The sequence below is a fragment of the Notolabrus celidotus genome, chromosome 23 (assembly GCF_009762535.1).
Source record: "Notolabrus celidotus isolate fNotCel1 chromosome 23, fNotCel1.pri, whole genome shotgun sequence".
Classification (NCBI taxonomy): Eukaryota; Metazoa; Chordata; class Actinopteri; order Labriformes; family Labridae; genus Notolabrus; species Notolabrus celidotus.
In genome coordinates, this window is record NC_048294.1 from 12,917,791 (window position 1) to 12,944,476 (window position 26,686).

Below are 26,686 nucleotides of genomic sequence, written 5' to 3' on the forward strand. Positions count from 1 at the left end.
CTTTCCCTGTCCCTTTGTATATCTTTGTGTAATCTTTCTTTTACTTTCTTTTATTTATTTTTGGTCCACCTAGGTGTGCACGCCCCCTTTTACAGAACATGATATTAGCTTTCAATAAAAGATGGGCCAGAGTTCTAAGAGGGATGGTGATGGTCGCATGCACACAGTCACAAGCACAGAAGAAAAATGTTTTCTTTCTTTTCTTTTTCTGCAAGAATAAATTGCATTAATATTTGACAGTTTGTGACAAACATGACACAAACCAGAAATATATATGCAGACAAGAGGTTTTTGAAATGAAGAATGATACGTATTGTTTGAAATGTTCTCCCTGTTTCCAACCTGAGAAACAAGTTGAGCTACGTAACATTTGTTTCATTCCAGATGAACATTTCAAACTAAGTTGTCTGTGCTTGGAGTAACTTAGTGTCTGTTTTTATTCCATGGTATAGTTTTCAGATATTTCAAGTAATGGTTTCTAGATAAACATAACGTAACCATATGTATTGTGAAAATACAACGTTTTGAGATATTTTAAAAAGTACTTTGAATACTTAAAGCTCCTGTGAGGAACTTTCTGTTTGTGTTGAATTTGGCGCCCCCCTGTGGACTAAGTGATCTTGCTTATTTTGTCCTGTACATGTGTAAATTATATTATCTCCTCCCGCTTTCAACTAACAGTCAACTATTTCACTCATTAAGAATATTTATTGCAGAAAAAGGGTTTTTCTTTGATGCACTGTCAATCACCACATCTGAAACCTACCCCCTCAGCGATTTCAGGCTTAAAAATAACAAAACAGAAATGATCAATTCCTTTTCTAAGAATCTTGTTTGCTTTTCTAGGTTATAAAGAGGCATCACTGTTAATTTCAGTCCATTTCATGACCACTTAAAAACTCCTCACAGGAGCTTTAAGTATTTTTAAAAGGAAGTACTTCAGTACTTTAACTCAAGTAATAAACTGACAGAGCAACTTTCACTTGTATTGGAGTAATATTTGACCAGGAGTCTATACTTTGACTTAAGTAATGAAGCTGTGTACTTTGTCCACCACTGCACACCACCACAAGTACTGGACTGAAAAAGATGAACGATTTCTTATTTTTCTGCTAAGATTAATTTTTTTTTTTTAACCTTTTCTTTTCTCGCAAATGTCAATAAACATGTTAATAGCAAACAAGCAAATTTGCACATTTTCCAAAGATGTTTCAAAACCAGAGTCTATTTTATCCTCAGTGTTCATTAGTCTAGCAGTAAATTATCTGTATGCATCATTTCCAAATTATCTCACAGTAGATGAAAAGTCCCTCCAATAAATAGAGTTTTTGTTATGTATGGGACGGATGGGTGGGCCACATGTGTGACGTTTATTTGGGAGAGAGAAAAAATGCCCTCCTGTGTGTCCCCCGTAAAAACGCCCGTGGCTAGCGGAACCAATTAAATCCCCTGCCATTGCGTTCCTGCCAACATGAGCACCGACAGAAACACGCTCCACTGACACCCTCTGTGAGGATCTCCTGCTCCTGTTCAAACAGCGAAAAGAACCAGAAAGTCTCCGCGTGAATAACATTTATCTGTTCCAAAATTTACGACATTGAGTGGGGGAGAGGAGGAGGAGGAAGGGGGCTGGTGGGTGGGCGGGTAGGGGGGATCGTTTCTCTGCTCGGTGTCCATCCAGCTCGCTGCTAACCTAACACACCTATATAAACAGGGCTGGAGTGCAAATGGCAGAACAGGAGGAGCAGAAGCAGGACACGCCGGTGCCTGGTGTGTCTGGGACGGGGAACGCGGTGGCTCTAGCCCGGCTACTGCACCACGAATGTAGTCGCCTGCTCCAGCTTTACGTGAGTTATCTGCTTACACGGCTCTCTCCACACACACTCCCCTTTCCCCCCCTGTTACTTGTGGCTTGCTTCAGTGCCAGCATGTTTTTTGTTACTGAGGCAGCTAGCAACCTGTTAGGATTACATGTTGATTTACACTGCTTCACATTATCATTATTTTACACTTGTGTTCTATAAAGAGATGATGTGGTGCAGAGTAATCACACTAAAAGACCCCCTCCCTCCCCTACCTCCATTTTCCCTAGAGTGCCTAATGGATGAAGAGTATTGGATTTTTTTTTCTCTGCTGTTCCTCTGGGTCGTGTCTTCCTTTTTAGAATACCTTTTATTTGATCAATAAAATCTATATGGCAGTCACTTAGTATTTTTTTTGTAAGATAAGATAATAAGATACTCCTTTATTCGTCCCAAAATGGGGAAATTCATTGAGTTACAGCAGCAAACAAAAAGAAGAATTTCAACAAGAATATTATTAGAAAAAAAATGTTCATCAAAGACGACAGCTTGGCCATAATTCTCCTGTCAGCCACCACCTCCACAGGGTCCAGGACTGAGCTGGCCTTCTTCCCCAGTGTGTTCAGTCTTGCTCTCCTGTATCCTGTCCGCCCACAGTAATGGATTTAAAATCAAATTAAAGTCGACACCTTGTGGGGCCTATATTTCTGCTGATTTCTAACTCTTCTTCCTGCTGTTTCAGAAAGAGAAGGAGATTTTCCTGGCAGACCACGCCCCAGATGGCGTCCGCATCGTGTCCCTGTCCCTCGCGTCGGAGGAGGTTAGCACCCAGCAGCAGGTGCAGATGCTGCATAAGGCTCTGCGGCAGTGCCTGGGACTTCTCCACTGTGTCATCCTGAAGGAAGTGGAGGAATGGGGCGAGCTTGAGGGCGACTATGAGACCTTGAGGAAAAACGTCCGGTCTCGACTGGAGTACCTACTCCACACCACCAAAGGTTTGGCTGAAACTGAAGACATGACCCTGGAAGTCACTCCAGACCACCAGTGTAATGAGGTATGAGAGTATTGACATCATAAGCTTTTATTTCTACATCGTTCGGCCTCACTTGCCTTGTGAGGTGCATGTGATGCTATTGACCAAAAAACCACAAAGTATATTTATGACGTGGATCATCTGGTAAGTCATGGTCAGAACCATACAGTACTTATACCAGAAAAACAATGTTTTGATATCCCAAAAGTAAGAAAAGAAACAAAATAGATAGCCTTATAAATAAATAGCCCCTTCCTTTATTCCATTGGGCTTTCTTCCAGTAGCTGGTTAATGTAATCCTCCCTGTTTCCCCTCATATAGGTGATTATGAAATTCACTGTGTTTTTTTGTTTTTTTTTACATGTGCCTGGAATAAAAGTCTCCACAAAATTGAGTGTTTCAAAGCTGCCAGACACAAAATATTTCTAAATAATATAATTACATAGGAAGCTGAAGCTTCAATAAAGGTACGACTAAACCCTGTATTATATGAATAACATGACTAATGCGAGGAAAGATGATTCAAAACATTTACTTGATCACCGGGATATCCAGAACAACCTTTTCATTGAGGTAAAAGCTTTATAAATATTTGTATATGAACAATGGATTACATGAGTAGCTTAAAGTTTGGTTTGAGGAGCTGTTTTGCATCTTTCAATTCATTGTTCCGGGTTTCCAACTTGAAGATTTATTGTTATTGTTTCAGGTTGGTATAACGTGTTGCTTTTGCCATAGCAGGCAGCTATTTGTTATAAGAAAAGCTGTGGTAAAGTTACCACACACCTATCTGAGATCAAAGTTAGCAACCAGCTGGAGAAAAAGAAGGGCACTGCAGCAGCCAATGAATGTCATAGGCGATGGAGACCAAAAACAGAGCTAAATGAAAGTTATACTGGATTTAAGTTCATAAAGTGGGCACACTTTACAATATTTCTGTTTGTTATTAAATAAAGACAACTAGTTTATACTGCTCCAAATTTGGGGAATCCCTTATCCTATGTGCAATTTCATCTTAGGCACCACTTGTAAGTGTTTAGAAATTGACAACAAGGCCCTTTCTTTGATTTGATACTTTTCACTTTAAAGTTCTTTTTCTTCTGGCTCTGAACACCAAGCGTCTTTCTTTTCTCTTTCATCTTTTTATCCTCCTAACCTAGTATACATAAACTGTAGAGTTTTTAAACTGTATGACAGATGGCGTAAAAGTCTTGATTTCTCCGTAGGAAACGGATGGGGCTGCTGGAGTTTTCGGGCTCAAATTGTGGACCTATCGAGTGCTGCTGGAGCTTGTCCACTGGGCCGACCATGCAGCGCAGACCCTTCATGTATTCCACACAGAGAGGGGAGGAACGGATGAAATCTGATTTATCTTTGTTTTAATTCAATGTCTATGAATGAACTCACTCAACACTAACAGCCAGCTATCCCTTGTGTGTTCCCCAAATTAAATATGAAACAGTGGGGAGTATACTCTGTGTGCACTAGAGGGTAAGAAATGTTCTGCTTAACTAAAATCACAACTAAGCTCCTCTTAACAAAAGGCCTGCAGACAGCTTTTCCCAGACGCTGGTATTTCCACAGCAAGTGCTAAAATGACCTCCAATATGCCACAGTTGCATTTTCCTTTGACAAAGAAGTGAGTGCAGACTTCTAACTGTATTATGGTTTGTTTGCTTTGTGAAGTTGCAGAGTTAGACTGTTTGATAATGTCTTTTTTTGTATGGAATGTGTATATTTATTTTATTTAAGTACCTTTGTTGACTAATATCTGCTGTTTGTAACACTCCAAAAATCTACTAACTGCTAGAATGTAGCCAAAACGAACATGACTGATAAACTGTGATTGATGTGCAGCTGAATACATAACCATTAGCTATTTTAATAGGACAGTTCATAATAAATGTAACCCCTTATTAACATGTATAATCCAAATAATTCCAAGTCACTTTCTTTTTTTTTTTTTAAGTGTAGACTGAATGCTTGTATGTTTATGGTTTGGCACAGTCTTTGAGGATCCAAGTGTCATGTTTGCTGCTCTGGTCACGAAGTTCTGTCCTGATGTTATACTTGAATGTGCTGCTACACTGTTCACATGTATGAACTTTAACCCCAGTGGTTCTCAAACCTTTTTTTCCTGTTGTTTTCTCTTTTGGAAGCAGTAAAAAAACTTGATGACCATGCTTTTAGATAATTCACAAAATGATTGTAGTGTCTTTAGCCAAAAGTAGCTAACACCCTGCACCTAAACAATTTCATTATAATGTTATATTCCTTAGAAATAGAGTAAATTAGCTGTGACTTTCAGAATTTCTGGTGTAGTGAATTTCTTAATGCCATGGTTTTATTTTGTCTCTGATAAATAACTGGATGTGCATTTAAGATTAAAACCAGTCTCAACCCTTGTTTTTTGTTGTTGATGAAAAATGATTAGCTTTATTTTGCTGTTGCTTTACACTTGAATTCGAATTACGCTGAAAACATACATAAGTCTATATAATTTGACACGTACATGAAAATAGAGAAGATAGACTTCCAGTTATTTCCAATTACATCAATGCTTTAGTAGCCTTAAAGCTACTGTTAGGAACTATCAGATTGTGCTGATTTTGACAGCCCATGTAGACAGTGAAAAGTCATATCTTTGCTGGTTGTCTCTTGTACACTCACAAGTCATATTTTTCACCAAAAAACCATATCCTGCTGACTTAACACTTTAAAGAATGTAAATGTAGCAGAAAAGCTGTTTTGGCTAATTGATATTAACTACATCGACACACACCTATACCATGCCGATGGTTTCAGATACTAAAAATAACTAGAATTAATCAAACTTTATGCACATGATGTTTTCTCTTTGAGGTCATACCTAGGTATTTAATTTCAGGCTGTTTCTTAACCAGTTAAAAAAAATCCTCACAGTAGCTTTAAGTATCCCTTTAAAAGTACAGTGTGTAGAAATGGGAAGGTTTAGTTGTCATATTTTAGCCTGAAGCGCTCCCTTGCTAACCCCTCCGGTCTGTGATGCAAGGGTGGCCTTCAAGGCTGAAAGCCCTTGTGATGCATGAGAAGTATGAGCCTCCATTTGTCCGGTTTTTAACATGAAAAAATCTATTCATTAATTTTGCGCACAACTGCTCTTCTTCTTCTTCTTCTTCTTCTTCTTCTTCTTCTTCTTCTTCTTCTTCTTCTTCTTCTTCTTCTTCTTCTTCTTCTTCTTCTTCTTCTTCTTGCTCTTCTTCTTCTTCTTCCAACAGTGCATTCCATACGGCGACTCACTAAATACAAAAACATGTATGTTGCTAGTTGTTCTGAGTTGCTGTAAAAACATGGCTGTCCAAAATGGCACCTTATTGTTGTGTTCAATTTCTACCAAGTCTGTTCTGAAAACATTAAAAACATACACATAAATGGAGAGTACTGTTTCTTATTCGAGAAAACCTCTAAATATTTTATTCATTTGAACTGAGCAACTGTTCAGGAATATACAGGTCAGTTAGAAGTAACCTGTCATTAAAATTGAATGACAAATATGTATATTCATGGGGTGCAAATTCTCATCAACACCACTGTCATTGTGTTAACAGCACACACTGATGTGAGATGGTGCAATTCATTTAAGACCAGCCATGATAGCACCCACATAGCCATAGTACTAATTGATGTATTGACTCTCTTATGTTACATACACGTGACGTACAATGTACCTGTTACAAGGTATATTGTTTTAACTAATTTAATTTTGGATTAAATTACGGAATGATGCCAGTAAACATTCAAAAGCTTGTGTTTCACTTTTGGTTTTGAAAATAATGGCATGTAAATCAGTTTTTGAAGTCTATAAGTGTTTGTTTTGTTGTTGTTTTCTTTACACTTTGGAAGCTGTTAGCCTAATTAGATAGAAAATGTAGGCGAGGCTTAAATAAACATTTTGCTTCTGTCTTTTCAGTCATCACTTAATACATTACTGTTGCTTTATTCAAAGTGTCTGCACTGTGAAAATTATTGTGTTATATAATGACTGAATAAATTCTACTGCTACTACATTATGCATTTTGAAATTGTATAGTTATTTTCCTGCTAAATATCAGTGTTATTACCATTTCATTAATGTTCTTTTAGAGGTTATTTTATTTGAAAACAAAGCAAACGTGTAAAACATAAAGCTGGATGTCAGCTATCTTTCATATGTGATGTGATTGTTGGAATTGGTTACAATATAAGGGGCACCAGTTAAAATCTTGCCTAGGGCACCAAGTCGGTTAGGGCCGGCTCTGCCTGTTACAAGGTACACAGTACAGATACTAGTTTTAGTTGTGTAAGATTTAGATGGGTTCTTAATTAGTGGAGGAGATGAGAGCTTCTCCCGAGCTGGTAGCGTTGTGGCCTCATTGGCTGGGAAAAGAACTAAAATTAAAATCTGAAATTAGGTTCCACTTCCACGTGAATGCATGAAAGATCACGCGCCCTACTGAGAAGCTACAACAGGCGTACTGTATTTCAATGACTGCATCCACGACATACATATGCTGAGGTCGCAGGTCTATCCCTCCTCAGAGGTGAGTGCACCCCATTTTACCATTGGAACCCCAAAGGATGTTGTGCACATGCGCGTTGTGCAATCTACCGGAGCGCGAGAGGTAGGGAAGGGAGTCCTAATGGCGGAGACTGTACGGTCGCCTTTTGACTACCGGGAACCACCGACCCTCGACAGCGACGGGGATGGGAGCAAACCGCCGCCGCCACGGGGGTGAGTGAGCACAACAAGCCGCTGGTTTTGTCGCCGCGCGGGGTTTTGTTTCCTGCGGGGCATTTGTGAGCAAAAGGCAAGAGCTCGAGACGCACGCGCAGAGGAGCGTGCGCGTGTGTTTAGTTAACGTTAGGAGCCTTTATTCGCGTGTGTGAATCCAGCGTTATATTACAGAAAACGAAGAAGAAAACGTGACTTATGTGTGGCTTTTGACTGCAGTTTGTATGTCATGTCAGACCACGTCCTCCTCAACCCACCTTAGGTCGCACACTATCATCATTCTTTACATTTTGAAGTCTCAACGTTAGCTGCTGGGAGCTAACAGGCTAGTTAGCATTCATGTTAGCACACAGACCCAGCAGGAACCAGCAGCCATGGAACCAGCAGGCTCATCTTCTGCCCCCTTCATTAATCACAATCAGGACACATTTTCACTCATACTGGATTTTTGTAAACGTAACTACTATTGTACTAATATGCTTTTAGATCTGGTTGGTGCGGATCATGACTCGTGGCTTGTTTTGGCTTTGAGTAAACAAAAGTTGCTGACAATTGACTAAGTGCATCCCTAAAAATTCAAGATTCAAGAGATCTTTATTGCCAAGTGAGCTCGCACACACAAGGACTTTGATGTGGTGAATGGAACACTGGTTCTTGACAACAAGACAGCAAGGACTCAACAAGACAGCAAGGACAGTAAAGACACAACAACAAAGTAAGGACAGTAAGGATACAGCAAGATAGTAAGGACACAACAAGACAGTAAGGACACAACAAGATAGTAAGGACAGTAAAGATACAGAAGATAGTATGGATAGTTAGGACACAACAAGACAGTATGGACAGTAAAGACACAACAAGATAGTAAGGTCAGTAAGGACACAACAAGATAGTAAGGATACAACAATACAGTATGGGCAGTAAAGACACAACAAGATAGTAAGGTCACACCAATATGGTAAGGATAGTAAGGACACAACAAGACCGTAAGAACACAACAAGATAGTAAGGACGCAACAAAACAGTAAGGACAGTAAAGACACAACAAGATAGTAAGGAGAGTAAGGACACAACAAGACAGGAAGGACACAACAAGATAGTAAGGACACAACAAGACAGTAAGGACATAACAAGACAGTAAGGACACAACAAGACAGTAAGGACATAAGACATTAAGGACACAACAAGACAGTAAGGACAGAACAAGACAGTAAGGACAAAACAAGATAGTAAGGACAGTAAAGACACAACTAGATAGTAAGGACACAACAAGACTGTAAGGACAGAGCAAGACAGTAAGGACACAACAAGATAGTAAGGACAGTAAGGACACAACAAGACAGGAAGGACACAACAAGATAGTAAGGACACAACAAGACTGTAAGGACAGAGCAAGACAGTAAGGACACAACAAGATAGTAAGGACAGTAAGGACACAACAAGACAGGAAGGACACAACAAGATAGTAAGGACACAACAAGACAGTAAGGACAAGACAGTAAGGACACAACAAGACAGTAAGGACAGAACAAGACAGTAAGGACAAAACAAGACAGTAAGGACAGTAAAGACACAACTAGATAGTAAGGACACAACAAGACAGTAAGGACATAAGACATTAAGGACACAACAAGACAGTAAGGACAGAACAAGACAGTAAGGACACAACAAGATAGTAAGGACAGTAAAGACACAACAAGATGGTAAGTACAGTAAAGACACAACAAGATAGTAAGGACAGTAAAGACACAACAAGATAGTAAGGACAGTAAGGACACAAAAAGACAGTAAGGACAGAGCAAGACAGTAAGGACAGTAAAGACACAACAAGATAGTAAGGACGGTAAGGACACAACAAGACAGTTAGGACACAACAAGATAGTAAGGACACAACAAGACAGTAAGGACAGTAAAGACAGAACAAGATGGTAAGGATATTAAGGACAGAGCAAGACAGTAAGGACACAACAAGACAGTAAGGACAGTAAAGACAGAACAAGATGGTAAGGATATTAAGGACAGAGCAAGACAGCAAGGACACAACAAGATATTAAGGACAGTAAAGACAGAGCAAGATAGTAAGGATATTAAGGACAGAGCAAGATAGTAAGGACACAACAATACAGTAAAGACAATAAATATATAAACCTAAACACAAATCCCAAATTTTTAAATAAAAATAAAATTACTACAAAGAAAGGTAAAGAAGTAATTTTAAAGACATGACATAAGTAAATTAGCCTAAGCTAGAGTGCAAATGTAGTAGATGAATATAATAATAAAATATGTCATGGAAAAACAAACAGTTGACTGTCACCAGGTTCATTGAATAGATGACACATTGTTATGCTGCTACTACCACGAAAATACATTTATGGAGCATGTTTTGATGCAGAGGGAATCCGACCAGAAAAGAACAGAAAGATATCAGCATAAATATGTTCGTTCACGAGCAGACGGCTGACAGTGAATCAGTTTTTGCTATGTTTAAAATCGTTCCAAGACGAGGTTTAGCTTCCATCATTTCACATATTTGGTGATGGCACATCTGTGGACTGAAGATATTTAAACACAAGCAATCCTTGGCTGGTGTGAGTGTGTCATTTTTAGCAAAGCTCAGAGTTCATTTGAGCCCCAAAGGTCATCAATTTCTCCATCTCTAATCAGTATTATTAATGCTCAAATATTGGCCAGGCTCTAATAAACACATAGAGGCTCAAACGTGTTATTTGTAAAGGGCAATTATACATTTTTTGAATGCTGGCCAACAAATACCATAATATCACATCACTGCCACATTGTGTAAGCTCATTGAATGCTTAATGGTATAGTGGATGAGTCACTCACCTTAAAGAAATGTCACGTGAACAGGTTCAAGGGAGGCTTCGCCAAATGTAGAACATGCTCTACTTATTCCTTCTGTCCTCCGGTGAAATATTTGCACGTAGAGATTCTTGAGCACTGCCTTGTCTTAATGTCTCATCTTTTACAGCCGGGTGTGTGGGAGGAAGAGGAAAGGAACACCTGTGAAGGTGTGTGACCGAGCGTATGTAACAGAAGATGAGGAGGAGGAGAGCATGTCAGAACACAGCTACAGTCCCGGTATATATAGAAACACAAACACACACACCTTTTTCGCCACCTGCTGTTTGTGTTATTATCCACTCTGATATATCTGCTAAAGGAAAACAAGTGCATCATGGTGAAATTAGCAGTGTGTTGTAGCAAGAGGGGGGCCCTGTGATTGGTAATGAAACAGTGAAGATGTGCTTCATTTTAACTCACCTCTCTTCTCCAGGTGATAGCCAGTATCCAGAGGGTGCTGAAGATCGCCTCCCTCCACCTGGCAGTCCCTACTACCTGCCGGATCCCACTCAACTCTGGTGAGGAAGACCCTCGCTGCAACTTCTGTGCGTTTTGCATCGAGTTGGAGATCCATTTTAAAACAAATCAAATGTTTTTCAGCGTGCCAGAGTTGGGGGAGGAGGGAGCGAGCGGAGTGAGGGGACCCGTGCTCTTCCATCCGCCGCCGAACTGTCGGATTCGAGAAGTCCACTGCGGGACCCAGGTGCGGCTGGTTGTCATAGCAATTCGAGACATCGCAAAAGGGGAGGAGATTACAGTGGACTACAGCCTCACGGACTGGGGAGAGAATGCAATGGTGAGCTATCTGCTTGGTAGTATCTTCAGTTAAAAGGAGTACAAGGGGTCAGTGTTTTTCTTATTGTCGCTACATTTTAATATTGCACCATGCGAGACGTTTCTGAATTCAGTCCACATTCATAACTTCCTGCAGCCATTCAAACTCACATTCAGGCGAAATCTTAATTGTCGGGACATCTGATAATTTTGAGCAATGATGAAAATCAGACAGAGAGAGAGAGAGGGAGAGAGGGAGAGAGAGAGAGAGAGAGAAAAAGTCTCTGGAAGAGTTAAGACATGAGGACACCTTTACACCGTGTTCCAAATTGTTATGCAAGTTGCATTTTTGTGAATATTTTAAAAACTATGTCAACAGTCGTTTTCAAATTTGGAAGGAAGTCAGATAGTGAATATATTTCTTCAACTGTGTGGTTAAAATTAGGGATGCACTGAAAATTGGGCCACCGAAACACTTTTTTCACCTAAACAACATGGCCGAAACAGAATGTTGTGATGACGCAGGCAAAAACCGTGTCTGGATTGCTTTGTGCAAAAGTGAGTCCTGCACTAGTTCCCCGCTACATCAACTTCACACCAGTGGGTCTTAATAGAAAACATTCCCTCTCTTCTTGCCCCCTTTGAGCAGCTAACTAAAGAGATCTGCTCCTCTGATGCATCTGTAGCAGACGTTACTCCTTTAATTGCAGCACTAAAGCGTCTTCTAAGCAAAGAGGTTGAGACGGACCACAGAGTGAAAACAATGAAAAGGACACTCTTAGAGTCTGTCAGCACAGGTTTCACTGAGATCTATTCGGATCCTCTGCACTTCATCGGGACTGTACTTGATCCACGTTATAAAGATCATTACTTGGATGTGGGAATAAAGCAGCGCGTACGAGAAATGATCCAGGCCGCTATGGATGCGGAGAACAGAGCGGCCGAGGGGCAGGGGCGTGTCCAGAGCTTTTTGAACAGGGTGGCCCAACTGAGGCTCTCACATAGGCAGGGGTGGCCAGTGCATTTACAAATAAATAACATTTACCCTTTCTGTCTTCACAACCTACTTTCATTAAAGTATTAAACAGTTGTTATATTCCCTTTTACTTTAAAAAAAAAACATGACAAATTGGCATAAATCTTCTAAGCTTAATTCTTTAAGGACTTACAAAAGATGATTTTTCAAAGTAACATTTGAAGATAAAGAGCTTAGAAAATGCCTGTGCAACACAAACAGAGAAAGCATGGCTTAATCTCAAATCCAAGGAGTGAAATGTTACAACTGTCCCTGGTCTCCCTAATAATAATTGGCATAATAGTTTATTTCGGTGTTTCAGTTTTTCGGCCTTGGTCTCCTCATTTTCGGTTTTCGGTTTTGACCAAGAATTTTCATTTTGGTGCATCCCTAGTTAAAATGATGCTTTTCGGCTGTATTTTAAGATAAATGCAGAAATGAGTGTGCCAAATTATTATGCAAGTTGGTGATAAGAGCATATAACGTTTATTGATTGAAAATATTGCTATTTACTGCAACTGTTTTCAAACTTCAACAAAAACAACAGTTTTCTTTACATTTGTATACAAAATAAAACTGTTTGAAACATTTCAAATCTAAAGTGTTTCTCAAATGTCCAATATAACCTCCTTGTCTTTCAGTGAGGGTCAGAGGTCACTGGTAAACAGGTTTAGTTTATGATGACTTCTCTGCTAACACTTTGAGCTGTACCTTGTATGGCTTTCCAAAGATGCTCTTTTGAGCTGTATTTCTTGCCATTACTGTAAATTATCTCCTTTATTATTGACCACAAGTTCTCAGTCGGGTTGAGATCAGGTGAGCAGGCCGGCCAGTTCACGAGGCGAAATTGTGTTGACATAGCTTTTAAAATATTCACAAAAATGCAACTTGCATAGTAATTTGTAACATGGTGCAGTATGTTTGTGAATGTTTTGAAATGTTCCATCTTACATAGGACTTCAAAACAAATGTAGAAATCTAAACTATATAGCACACACATAATCGTTTAAGCTAACAAGATTTGTTTGAATTTGTCCAACCAGGAAGAAGAGGCTGGCCCCCACCCGCTGTCCCTCTCTGTGTCTGATTACCTCACCCCTTCATGGTCATTGTCACCCTCATCCTCCCCTCTCACCCACTCTGAGCCCAGCGACTCCGACCGAGAGGAGGACGAAGAGGAGGAAGATGATGATGATGACGATGATGACGAAGAGGAAGAGATGGAGGAGATAAGGGGTCGTATGCTTCGTCGTCGCAAGAAGCGCAAGTTGCCCGCGGTGGTCAGCCCAAAGAAGAAGAGCACGCCAACTTCCTCCAGAGGGCCTGGGCGTCCCTGCTCTTCCTTCTCCCGGCCGGCACCTGCCGCGCCCCCGGCCAGATCCCAGTCCCAGCCCCCCGTCAGCAGCCTGGCACCCCCTACGACTAATATCAACAACAACATCAACATAAACATTGGTAGCTCCAGCGGCGCTACAGTGAGCCGACGGCAGCACTGCCCATACTGTGGACGCCATTACCGCTCACTAGCACGCCACTTGGAGAAGCACCACGCCAACCAGCCTGAGGTGCGAACAGCCATGGAGCTTGCACACCTGCACAGCTCCCAAAATGGAAACACCACACACCCCCACCCATCATCGTCGACGTCCTCCACCTCAGCTCCTCACAGTCATTCCTTTGCAGTCCCACAGACCTCTGCCTCCAACCCCACTCCTCCCTCGCTCTTCTCCCGAGAGAGGGAATCACCGGCCACGCGTTCAACCACAGGTGGTGGCGGTGGCGGTGGCGGTGGCAGTGGCGGTGGTGGCGTCTCTTTCTCCCTCTCGCTTTCGCCGCCATCTTCAACCCAGCAAGCAGCCTCCAAGAAGGCACCCAGCTTAACAGCACCACCAGCGAAACGCCCCGCACCGACCCCGATGGTGTCACGGGTAAAAAGCCCCTCACCACCTCCCACACCGGCACCCAGGAGGGGTCGCAGGATGAAGAAGGAGAAGCAGGAGGAGCAGCAGCAGCAGCAGCAAAAGGTGGAGGTGGAGAGCACAAGGAGTCAAGAGGAGCTGGCTCCACCTCCTACTCCAGAGCCGGATGTAGATCCAGAGGAAGATCTGGAGCTGAGTGGAGAGGGTGAAGAAGATGCAGCAGAAGAGAAAAATGGAGAGATTGTAAGGTGTGGTTCACAGTTCTTTTTTGATCTTTTGTAAAAGATACAAACATTTTTTCACATGAAGAGTCAGGTAATCGTTATAAGAGGGTTCAGATATTTTTGTGTAAATTTAAAGGACACACGACAAAACTTCTGGTTCTTTTTTTTTTGTGGCTCTTTGTGATTTTAACCTCTATTCTTAAGTCATTTACCCCTTCCTCTTTTGTTTCCACAGGCATCACATGTCACCCCTGCTCTCCTCCCTTTCCTGTTTGGTCCTCTACCTCCGCCGCCAGCAGCACTCCTCTTTCCTGTCTCTAACCCGCACCCCTCACTCCGCTGAGGCCTGGCGCCTGCTCTGCCATTCCAGCCTCTCCCTCCTCATCCTCTACAACCGCCACCGAGAATGTGAAGTAGCCAAGCTGACCATCCAGGACTACCGCAACCGCATCGTCCCTCAGCCCGCCCCCAACAACACCTCCCCTTCTGGCACGGAAGCCGTCCTCTCCCCCTTCGAGCGCCAGGTCCTTGGCCACCTCCCGCGGGCCGCAGTTTTGGGCAAACGCGGTCGCATCCAGCCGCTAATTCTCCCGCCACACTGTGAGTCCTGCCTCGACCTCCTTCTTCAAACCAGTCCTAATGTGGGCGTGGATCCAGAGAGCCCTTACGTCTTTTCCCGGCCCTACCACTCTCCTGCCACACCGCTTCGAGGAACGGACCTTCTGAGAAACCTGTCGCGTAGCAGCGGTGCCAAGAACCCAGGACTACTGACGGGAACACGTGTGCGACGGCAGGTAGCCATACTCACTCAGCTGCTTCTATTAGAGGAGGGCGAGGGCCAGGTGGGAGCGACAAAACGGCTGGAGGAATTTCTGGAAAGAGAGTACCATGTTACCCAGAACTGCTCCTCTATAGTAAGGGATCCAGCACTGATGGGCCGCGTGGGTCGCGTCGTTCTTTACGGAGAGAAAGAGGGCGTGCTTTTCAGAGGGATGAGCCTGCAGCACATCTGCCTGGAGTTGGATGGTGAGTTACAACAGGAGGTATTTCAGGCATGCAGGGCTCAATTCAATAAGTATGTTCTGCCTCTTTTAAGTTGAATCCCCAGCATCTGTTTGAAAAGATACAAATTTAAGTGATTGTGCACACCGGATAAACCAGTGAGGAACTAATCACAGACAACATGTCACGTTACAAAGCACAAACTGATCGCACTCTGGCGTCTAACCGTAAACTGAGGATAATGCAGAAAGTCTAACTGAAATGCAATGCTTATAACACTTAAAATAAATGTGATTAATTTTGATTAATGAATCACAAAGCCTGAAGTTAATTAGATTGATTTTATGAATCACTTGACGCCACTAGTGTTGGAAAAATGGTTATTATAATGCTCACCAGGGTACCAATGGTGCCCACCCAAGACAAAGTCTGGCATATCACCCAACTTTGATGAACAAGACATACAGTGCTTACTATCTGTTTCCATTTTGAGTATCAAGCTAAGCTTACCCGCTTCCAGCCATAGTTACATTTAGCACACGCAGGGGAGCGCTAAAAGTTAAGTTTTGTGAACTACTCTCTTTTTTTTTTTTTTCTTCCTATCGTTAAGTTATGTCCGGAAACTCAGCAGAATCCTTCTCAGAAGAATCCGAGGCAGAGGAGGAGAAGGAGGGAATCAAAGAGAAAGCTGAAGTAACTGTGAAGAAGAAAGGACCAGGACGACCGCCGAGGAAGAAGAGGGCACCTGTTCCTCCCCCGGTCAGCCCAGTGATCGCCAACGCTCATAAGAGGAGATGTATTCCACCAAAATCAGGTAATGTGTAGTGATGGAGCTTGAAGCTTTGTGAAGCATAGAGGCTTTCCATCTAATGGTTTCACTCATGGGCCGAAACTTCATGGTGCTCCATTTGCTCTACTTCGCCCTCAAGTGGACAATAAATGTAAAATAAGCACAGTGATTGATAATCACTTAAAACCCCTTGGAACACAATAAACATCTCACCTTTGAATAAAATAAGAAACAGTGAAAAACACAGTTCTTGATATGCAAACCTAATGCGTCTGAAATAATGTTAGATTTAGCTTACCTTATTAGGAGTTATCAAATCAAAATGTTCCCAGACAGGGGACATGCTCTTGTTTCTAGCTGGCCCCATCTTACCTGTCCTCCTCTCCTCACTCTCCTCAATCTCTAAACTATCTCTTTCTCTCTCTCTCAACTCTCCAAACTATCTCCAAACTATCCAAACTCTAGTATCCAAACTCTAGTATCCAAACTCTAGTATCCAAACTATCCAAACTCTAGTATCCAAACTCTAGTATCCAAACTATCAAAACTCTATCCAAACTCTGAACTGACTCTCCATCAAAAACCCACATTTTGAATGGAGCCTGAGGGGTTATATTGCTGTCAAACCTGGTGGCAAAATCTGAACCACTTCCCAAAGCAGTCACGTGGTACAGCCGTGCAGCGAGGCTTCGGACGTCATCATTTTCGACTCCTCCCCTCAATGAAGCAAGCCTCCTTAGCGCTTTGCGGAAACGCCCCCTCCATTACTCAACATACGCTTCGAAGCTTCGACACGTCTCTAACATCACTAGTAATGTGTTCGACCTCTTAAGATATAGTATCAAACTTATAAATTGGAGCCTAATGCTTCTATATGTATTCTTTCACCCTTTGTGACAGGAAAGCGTGGTGTGCTGAAGCGCCCCTGGTCAGAGGCTGAGCGTGTAGCAGTGGAGACTCACCTAAAGAGGAACCTCATGGAGCTGCGGGTTCCCGCGAAGGCGGACTGCGAGCGCTGCCTTGAACTCTGCCCCATGCTGGTGAGCAACCAGCGAGACTGGAGGGCGATCAAGTTTTACGTCCACAACCGCATCCAGCTGCTGAAGAAGCAGGGGCGGAGGGAGAGTGCTGCCGGGAACTGCTAGGGCATAAAAAGAAGACGTAGCACCGGACACAAACCATAATGTATAGACCACCAGCAATCATAAGGAAGAGAAAAGGTCTTTGTCACGGTGGAGTGGAGCTCCTCTTGTCCCTTAAAAATAAGCTAAGAAGTTGCTCCAGTTAAAGATCATTCATTCTCAGTGTTGATGCCCAGTGTCTGTTTACGGATGTATCTTTAAGGGGTTGGACAACATGTATTTAAGTGTGAATATGAGTTCATACACAGTGAATGCTTTTTTTTTAGATTACTTTATATTGGAGTTGTTGATACAATACCAGTGATGGTTATGGCCTCCGACACAGCCAGAAATGCGTTATCGGATGACGTCAAGTACACTCGTCATAGCACAGATGTGATACCATAATTTATTACCCTTTAAAAAGTCAGTTTTTTACAGTCAAGTTATCAGGACAGTCTTGTGCAAACGTAGTATAAAGTGCTAGTCCAAGCTATCCTAATGTAAATGGATTTTTCCCCAACAGTATGGGTGTTTTAAACCACACAGGTATCTGAGAGGCACTTAATATCAGAAAGAAAAAAAAGGTATCAGAGCATCTTTTTTATGTCATCTTATCAGAAAGTTGGCTGGAGAACAATTTTGATTTTAAAGGTGACATATGCAAAATCGACTTTTTAACGGTTCTCTACCTGATTTATGTGTCCCTGGCATGTCTACAAACCCCCCGAAAATGAAAAAAAAAAACATTCTGCCCCTGTTCTGATTTCTCCACCTTTCTGTAAATGTGTGCTGAAACGAGCCGTTTCAGTTTTCGGTGTTTTTCATACGTCACAACGCCATCCGGAAGTCAGAGCTCGGAGCTTGTTCAGCCCATAGACTGTATAAAATACAACTCAACTCCTTCCCCGTTATTCATTACCTGCACACGTGTGCCAACAAGGAGCTTAGGAGGGAGGCATGCTAGTTGTAGGCTGTCTTAATAAACACAAAGGTCAGTTTTACTCCCCACGTCTGCAGATTTGAAGATCTAGTGGATGATTTTTATTTTTCATGGAAAAGTGCTAGCGCCAGTTAGCATAGCCACATAGCTACAGGTTCATAGCTGTGCACCAAGACACACGTCGACATACTGACAACTAAAACAACAAGCCGTGTATATTCAGCCAACATGTAAACATTAGATCAACGTGCTGGAGAGCCAAGGCCACATCCACTTCCGGAGGGGGCGTGGTCAGAGAGCACATTCTTATTTAAAGGCAGGGCTGAAAGAGAGGGGTTTACAGGCAGACCAAAATCTGATTTCAAAGTGTTTTTTTTTAGCATAAACTTCAAAGACATGTTTAGGGGACCTCTTAGACCAATATATTTTGATGAAAAGAGCATAATATGTCACCTTTAAAAAAAGTTGCTGGAGTGAAACAGATGTAGGGGGTTGCAGTACACGCATCAAACCACCGGGACACACTACAGCAAATTGTCCTTGGTTTCCATTGCGCGTGCTCCCCCTGAAAGCTAATGACCAAACATGAATGTGTAAAGCTTTGACGGAAGAAAAAAAAACAGTTGTGATCTCTCAAACTCGCAGGTAGACTTCAAGTCTACACGATTGAGACATGTATGAACTTGTATAGTTTGTGTTTGATTTAGTCTGGCATTGTGCCCTTCCCAACTGATGAGTGTATTGAGAAGTATCCCTAAAAGTCTTGGACCATGATGCACCTGTGAATCCGTTTTTTCATACCCCTCATACCATGATCATCGTCAGACTATTATGTATCAAGGCACGTCTACTTGAATCTATTGTGTATCAGAATTTTAAAAAAATTTATTACATATGGTCTTATTCACAATGTAAATAGTTCCTAATCTATGAAAAGTATACAGTAGTGATGACAGTTAGTATTGTGTTATTGTGTATATACTGTAAATACTACCTGTACTTATTAAAGTGTATGACATTTTGATGTGTCTTTCTTAAAATGGGCTGTAAATGAAGTTTTACACTGAGAAAAAGAAGAGAAGGAAATACAGCATTCTCTAATGGTTGACTTTATAAAAAACACACTTTATTAGATCAATCCACACTCAAACACCAACAATTAAGACATTTAGACACTTCAATTAAATTCCTAATTAAAAATGAAGCTGCACATCTAAAGTGTAAAAAGAAGTGTTTGGCATGCACTAGTAGTTCTGCGCTAATGTAAGGTGGATTATCCTTGAAAGTTAATACAAAAAAGTTCATACATTACATGTGTTAACTGTTACAAGGCAAAGAAACATTTAGTATTTGATACTTCTGACCCCTTTTAGTCTCTACTTTGACTGCAGGGTCAAATTGACCCACAACCAGTATCTATGTAATATAAACATGCAAGGGGGTTGCAAATGTGTGAAATAAGTCATTTTCATTGTATATGTTCTTTACAAGCAGAAGAAGTTTCATAGCAAAAAAATACTTTAAAAATGTTTTTTCTTTAGATTTTTGAACTTTTTGAAAAGGGTTAAATTTGACCCGCAACATAACAGGAGAGTTAAGGGTTTCACCAGTTCAGAAGTCTGTGTTACAGTTCGGCAATAAGTCACAATGCAAAAACAAAACTGTAGGAGCATACTTGAAATAAACAGAATTAAAAGCTTAAAACATGCAAGTACTTAGGAAGCTAATATGTGTGGTGTGGTGTTCATACTTTTAAGTTTGCTATATGAGTTAAAATGACGCATCAAAGTAATGATGATCCTACAAGTAATGCACACAATGGTACACAACTGGCCACACCATCTCTCCCATGTCATGTTATTGTAACCTTTACAGATGATTTCCTGAAGTTGTCCAACAGGTATCATCCTTTTCTTATTAGCTTAACAGTAAGTTAATCCCTATAATAACTGAGTATTGAATAAGTAGACATAAATGTTGTGTTATACTGTTTTACATACAAAACTACTTCAACAGTACACACAGACACACATTACGATGAAAGCTGATCACGTGACACAAAGTGTAAAGCTATTTCAGCGACAAGAGAGAAAGACTTAAAGTGGCCAGAGACAGTTGGACTCACTCATCAGTCAGGATGGGTCATATACAGAGGTGGACAGTAATTAAAGGCAGATCAGGCAGCTTGTGGTAATGATGGCCACAGCAGAGAAAGATGACGATTCTCCAGATACTTTCTGACTAACAGTATCAACTGTGACTCAAGTAAGGAAGTTTTGTACTGTCCACCACTGCTCATGTAGACAAAGAAGCAAATGGCAATGCAAATGAAGCGACAAGGTTACACGGACACAAAACACAGTTTTAAGAAAAAAACACAATTTTTTTAAGTGGAGAAGATTCATACCACTGTCATCTTTGTGTTGTAAATAGCTAAGCTAGGCCTAACAATTTACAATCGCCAGAAACCGCTAGCATTGTCAGATTAGCTAGATTAGCTTGATACATCACAATTGTGGAAAAAAAACACAGTAAAAGCTGGGGTTGGTAGTGAGATTTAGATACATTTTTTGTTATACTGTTTTAAATGATCTTTATGTCCCGATGGCAATAAATACATAGTGTGTTCTTAAAAAAAGAGCGAAAAAAAGCTGCTATCTACAGCTGGAGTAAACCTGGGAAAACACCAACCAATCCCTGCCCTCAGGAGCCAAATTATGAAACCAATCAAATCCCGTCCTGCCGTTCTGCCCGCTTCCTGCGCGTACATTTCAGGTTTGTTTGTGTTTTTAACTTTCACTATGATAATGTTTAAGTCAGGGGTGCATCTCGCTCGGCTGGAAGTGAAGCTTTCTGCCCCCTGGTGGCTGGATGCAGTATAGGTTAAAAAAATCTGTCTCCCCCATTCATTTGAATGGGGCTGCAGTCAAACTTTAAAAAATAAATACATGTCTTACGAATGTTTCTCACATCCGTATGCTGTGGTGATATGTAGTTATTATTTGACTGTTTTGTGTTCAAGGCCTCTTTTTTCTGAAAAGTTTCTTTTTCATTAGTTATTAGAGTTTAAAAAACAGGGTTTTACTTCCGGGTTTGCTTTGATTCACAGCCGCTGTAGAGGGAAACTTCAAAGGACACAGCGTCTTGTGACGCTACGCTGTAGGGCGGCGCTCGTTACTGTTGCAGCCACAGTGGCTGCACAATGGCTGCGCCCGGGAGCGGGATTTTTTGGCTTCAGAACCGTACAACGGGAAGAGGCGGAGCAACGCTGTCCATTTTTATTTACAGCCTGCCTGGTTTTGGTGTTTTCTTACCACTGAGTGAGACATGAGTTGACGTAGTGCAAAACACAAACGATGTGCTGAGGACCAGTTTTGAATCAGTCATGATCATATGGTCGCGAATGTGAGTGGTATTAACATTCAGCAACATATATTACCAAATGTGAGTGGTATTAATCATTGTATTTTGTTTAGTATTCATATGTGCATTTTCCAAAGTGTTATTTATTATCAAACGATATTTTAAAACATTCTTGTCAAGAGGTATTTCTGAAATCTGGTCGATCCCGGTTGGAATTGGTATTTAGTTTGAGATACCATAATTGCCAACAATAAACAACATTCTATATACACTTTGTTAAATATGAAAACATGACAGAACGTTAGTGGTATTCTTATAATTATACAAATACATTTTAGATATCTAAGAAATAACTGACGTATATAAAGTTTAGAGTACCTTGTATTTGATTCTTCTCTGATAAACAAATGATTTTCAATCTTCTGTTTAATTTAGTTTATGTTTATCCTGCAGCTATAGCTAGCCCGTCCATTATAAAAAATTTGATCTGATGCCTCTTCTTTATTAATTTTTTATTTACTTTTGGACAACTTTCATTGAACAGTTGTGAATTTGAGATTATTTAGCCAAACTGAATGACGGACAGCTTTATCCTCGCCTTCGTGCTAGCTACCGTCATTGGACAGTGGTGTGGAATTCTGCATGCTACTATTCTCACCAGCTTCTTCCCTCTGTAGTATCTCCATAGGTGCTGCGTCCCCTAAACCAGGATTAAAAAACGGAAATACTTCTTTTGTGAACTTAGTTCTTAGAGTTCCAATAAGAGTCTTGTTTGTCACATCATAAAAGGAAAGCTCACCGTTATCATAATCCAAATACACACCAATGGTCTGAAGTTGGGTATTGACAGGAAGTAAAACATTTGGTGCATGATTAAACTGAAAACTCTCTGCTATGTCAGGAGAAGATGACAGGAACCAGAAACCATTAGCTGCAGTTGGGGAGATATCTCGGGGGATTTTTGTTAAACTTGTGACCCCTACCCACCAGGACTGTTTGATACCTACTGTTTCCTTTCCCAAAGAAACCTCCCAGTAGTGTCGTCCAGAAGAGAAGCAAGGTGTTCCTTTTGTAGCTGTGAGACAGGTGACCTTTTGGCCAGCAGAAGCAATGCCTGGGGCGTCTCTAAATTTACCTTTCTTGAATGTTAGAATTTGAGGATCCACATCATCAAGAGTCACATTCACTGTTGAAAAATGAAAAAAAAAGATGAAATCAGAATATATCGGAATCAAAAACTCACAGATACAGTGAAGATTTTTTACCAAACATTCTGTAGTAGTTACCATAATTCTTGCTGGCTGTTGAATGATTTGTTGGTTGGATCACTCCTGAAACAGGGAATCAAGATATATATATATATATATATATATATATATGTTCAATTATCTCTTCTTATTAAAAGCAATCCATTTTTCATATCATCAGTACCAGTATTGCTTCTCACCTATTTGTAGAAGTCTGTCAGTCTCTGTGGTGAAAACATAAAAACATGATCTGTTAGTTCATGGAGTCACACTATTACTTTTTATATGTCAATTGTGAAAAAACTATTCGAAATAGTGAGACATGAAGTCAAAATTATGAGATCAAATAATTATGATTATGATATTATGTTGTACTTTTTCCTTTTCATCTCATAATTTTGAATTTTGATAATACACTGTCTTTTTTCTCTCATGCCAATATCAATCTTACAGTTGTGAGGTTTATCTCACAATTTTGACTTCTTTTCTCATAGTTATGACATTTTATCTCATGATAATGATGATTTTTTAAAATGTTTTATTATGGCTGTCTTTTTTTTTACTGGGAATAAAATCAGCTTCCACGAGGGACCTGTTGCATTTTGGAAAATGCAAGATCAACCAATTTTGGTACCTGGGTCATATTAGTTCTGATTTACCTATTTAATACTTATCATGAAGTTTACATTAACGTGTGTGAATCTTGGGTCTTACCTTCTGCATTGTCACCTTCTGATCTTGCTTTCTTTCCTGCAACAAAGAGTGTTCAGGGTATTTAATTGGATGTAATTTCTGCTTTTAACAGTCAAATAAAGGTTAAATGTGAGACTGAAATAAAAATAAAATTGTACTCAATTGTGATGCTTATTTGGGAATTTAAAATGACCCATTTTTTTGTTTATCATGTCAGCTCCATTCAACTCCATGCAGACTGCAGAACTAGACACTGATAACAAACATGTAACTAAACCTCTCACCTTTCTTTTTGAAGCAGAACCAGCCAACTCCAACTGCTATTACAGCTAAGAGTAGTGCGGAAACCACCCAGCCACCAACTGAGGATCCAGACTCTGAATGAAAGAAAATACATTTAAATAGGGCGAAGTGAACCTTTACACACATGCAAACTTGTCTTGACTCCGTTTACCAGCTGCAGGAGGCTTTTCCAGACGCATTCTTGCCTCCTTTGCCTCTGCACCAGAGAGGACGATTGAGCAGGAAACCTGCGAGGAGCTGGAGACAAGAATCCAACTGTGGACGGACACAACACCAGAAGAATCGGTGCTGTACTTTGTGTTTTTCGAGGTTAGAGCCTGCTGTGCATCCGACCAGTGCAGACTGGGCTCAGGATGCCAGCCTTCAGACTCACAGCTCACATTCACCTTATCTTCTTTCCACACAGCTGACAGAAGAGGGGAAGTTCCTGTTTCTGTGATGACAGATGAAAGAGGAAAGAAATAGGTATTACAGACAATAATTTCAAAATCATCACTTTTTTGTGTTTGATTTCACGGTACTCACTGGTCACAATGAGACTGATACTTGAACTGTCATAGATCCGGTCACTGCTGACGTAACAAGTGTAATTTCCTGAATCCTGAAGCGTCACAGTTGCCAGCTCCAGGCTCACATCGCCCGTTTTCAGCCCACCAGACTCTGCATCCTTCAAGCCAAATGACACTCGGCCTGTGTATGAGCTATCTTGGGTTGTTTCATCAAAGGCTTTGGCGTGGTAAAGCAGGACTGGGGTGTCAAAGTGAGTTTGACGGAACCAACGTATATCCATAGCCTCGGCACTTTCTGATGGGTTGAGCCAGCATGGTAAGGTGGTTTTGGGGCCAAGGGGCGCAAAGACAGGAGACCCAACGACAACGTCAAAGCTATTTGAAACTGAAAATAAATGTTGGTTAAGCTTGTGATAAATAGATAGATAGATAGATAGATAGATAGATAGATAGATAGATAGATAGATAGATCTTTATTTGTCCTTAATAAGGAAATTTGTTGTCACCGTCTGTACAAAAAATACATATATAAAACACATATAAACAATAAACATCCACCCAGCCCCACAACAATGGTGCACATCATCCCACATATATACACACAGGACATATATGGCACACATATGAACACATATGGCACACATATGAACACATATGGCACACATATGAACACACAGGACCCATGTAATGTGTGTTCATGTGTTCTTTGTGCTTTTGTTGTTTTCCCTGTTTTAGGATCCATATGGAGGTAAAGGTCAGTTAGTACTCTTTTTCACCATGAAAAGGTCTTTGTACAGACTTTGAAACTTTTATGATTTGCTTGGTGTAATCATGTACTTTACCTGGTGCAGCACGACTCAATGAACTCAGGGCAGCAATGACGCACACGTGCCAAATCAACGCACCTATGAAATAGGAAAAAGTCGAAGTTGTGACCGGAGGCAATGAGCGTGAGAGACACACAGAACTGGTTTCCCCTCTAACCCTTCAAATCAACAGAGCTTTGAAAGTGGAATGATAGGATGAATGCTCACTTGAGTGATCATTTGAAATAGTTATCGGCTTACCCATTGTAGTGTTGATCCTAGGCGTGATATACTTATTCAAACTGGGTCCTTTGAGGCAGAGATAAGAGAGCAGCTTTAGTAGATGTGTGGTCGATTTTTTTTTTTTAAATCCACAACTTCTATTGGTGTTATTTTAATGTAAAACCGAATGTGGCGACGGGCTCAGCAGAAAAGACGGCACCAGATTTTTACTTTCACTTTCACTATTGAAGGACAACGTGACGTCAGAGGAGGGGGAGCGGAGTGAAAGAGGGGCTTTATTCGATCTACAGTAAATACTCATTCATAGAATGAAACTTTGAAGGGATTGCACGTGAACGCCTATCTCCACAATTGTGACACAGCCTACCTAATAATATGAAAAAAAATCATTTTAAAATATCCTAGATAGGCTACTAACATCTTTATCATTTACGTTTACGTGACAAATCATATGGCAGTTTTCATGTTATACATACCTGCCAACATTGGACAGTGAAAAATAGGGAGATTTTCTGAAATATCGTAAAATCAGCCTATACCCAGCAACCCCGTCCATATGTGACCCTGAACTGCTGATTAATACATTTAATAAACGGATATGTAAGTCAAATACTTTAACTAGCCTATCTCTAATTTTCAACGTTTGCAGTCAAATATGGCAATGAAAACATACAACATTTTAAAAATCCATGTCTTGTATGACAAAATTCATAAACATGTTGAAGAGTGAGAGTAGAGTGAGCCACTGCAGTGAGGAGTAACACATATTCCAGGTAGAGGGGTTTGCGTTGACACCTATTTTGATGTTGATAACATCAAGGACCCGACTGACATTATTTGACTCATAAATAAAATCAATATTCAATAATCCTATTTGCATTTTAATTTTCATCGTCAACAATGCCAATTATGTTACACAATTAAAATGAAAAAGAAAATGACATTTGCTTTTTCATTTTCAAAAAATGCCCCTCCTGAATTATGGAAGCATGTATGTAACAAAACAAAATGAAAAAGCAAATTTGAAAATGAAATTGCATTAACAGACACGCTTTTTACTTTTCTAAACAAACAGCACACCATGCTCGCCGATGGTTAAGTGAGTTAAAATGAAAATTTTTATTTTTGAGTAAAAAAATCGTATTCATTCTGAAAATAAAAAAGCATTTCTGTGAATGCGTCTTATTTTTTATGATACTAATCTAGAGGGGCATTTTTTGAAAATGAAAAAGCAAATGTCATTTTCTTTTTCATTGTAATAGTAGTAGTATTTTAATTTTAGTA

General features: G+C 40.6%; 2 protein-coding genes across 5 annotated transcripts; one reads left to right on the plus strand and one right to left on the minus strand.

Moving 5' to 3' along the window:
- The first annotated feature begins 7,418 nt into the window (after nt 1-7,418).
- On the plus strand, nt 7,419-19,260 carry LOC117807181. Its single transcript, XM_034676283.1, has 8 exons — nt 7,419-7,585; nt 10,578-10,687; nt 10,884-10,968; nt 11,051-11,246; nt 13,283-14,406; nt 14,618-15,408; nt 15,995-16,198; nt 17,075-19,260. Exons 1-8 carry the CDS (start codon nt 7,443-7,445, stop codon nt 17,317-17,319), a joined length of 2,898 nt encoding a protein of 965 aa, XP_034532174.1. The 5' UTR covers nt 7,419-7,442; the 3' UTR covers nt 17,320-19,260.
- Nucleotides 19,261-19,336: 76 nt separating this feature from the next.
- LOC117807182 (butyrophilin subfamily 2 member A2-like) lies at nt 19,337-25,628 on the minus strand. Of its 4 annotated transcripts, none has more exons than XM_034676288.1 (10): nt 25,421-25,605; nt 25,196-25,258; nt 24,370-24,738; nt 23,996-24,277; nt 23,826-23,918; nt 23,563-23,598; nt 23,049-23,072; nt 22,888-22,932; nt 22,737-22,787; nt 21,547-22,301 (listed from the first exon to the last, which is right to left on the minus strand). In XM_034676288.1, the coding sequence occupies exons 1-10, from the start codon at nt 25,422-25,424 to the stop codon at nt 22,207-22,209; spliced, it is 1,062 nt and encodes a 353-aa protein (XP_034532179.1). In that variant the 5' UTR covers nt 25,425-25,605; the 3' UTR covers nt 21,547-22,206. The 4 variants fall into 4 exon arrangements, with proteins under 4 accessions (XP_034532176.1, XP_034532179.1, XP_034532178.1 ...); XM_034676287.1 differs by having other exon boundaries at nt 22,609-22,787; XM_034676286.1 differs by having other exon boundaries at nt 22,401-22,787.
- Between the last annotated feature and the right edge of the window lie 1,058 nt (nt 25,629-26,686).

What these genes read in the sequence shown, in the direction of transcription:
- LOC117807181 (XM_034676283.1), top strand. Translation starts at nt 7,443, where the DNA reads ATGCGCGTTGTGCAATCTACCGGAGCGCGAGAGGTAGGGAAGGGAGTC. An exon ending in AAACCGCCGCCGCCACGGGG is followed by an intron (nt 7,586 to 10,577) that starts GTGAGTGAGCAC and finishes CATCTTTTACAG; the next exon opens with CCGGGTGTGTGGGAGGAAGA. An exon ending in ATGTATTCCACCAAAATCAG is followed by an intron (nt 16,199 to 17,074) that starts GTAATGTGTAGT and finishes CCTTTGTGACAG; the next exon opens with GAAAGCGTGGTGTGCTGAAG.
- LOC117807182 (XM_034676285.1), bottom strand. An exon ending in AGAAGGTGACAATGCAGAAG is followed by an intron (nt 23,073 to 23,562) that starts GTAAGACCCAAG and finishes TTTTCACCACAG; the next exon opens with AGACTGACAGACTTCTACAA. An exon ending in TGACAGACTTCTACAAATAG is followed by an intron (nt 22,933 to 23,048) that starts GTGAGAAGCAAT and finishes TCCCTGTTTCAG; the next exon opens with GAGTGATCCAACCAACAAAT.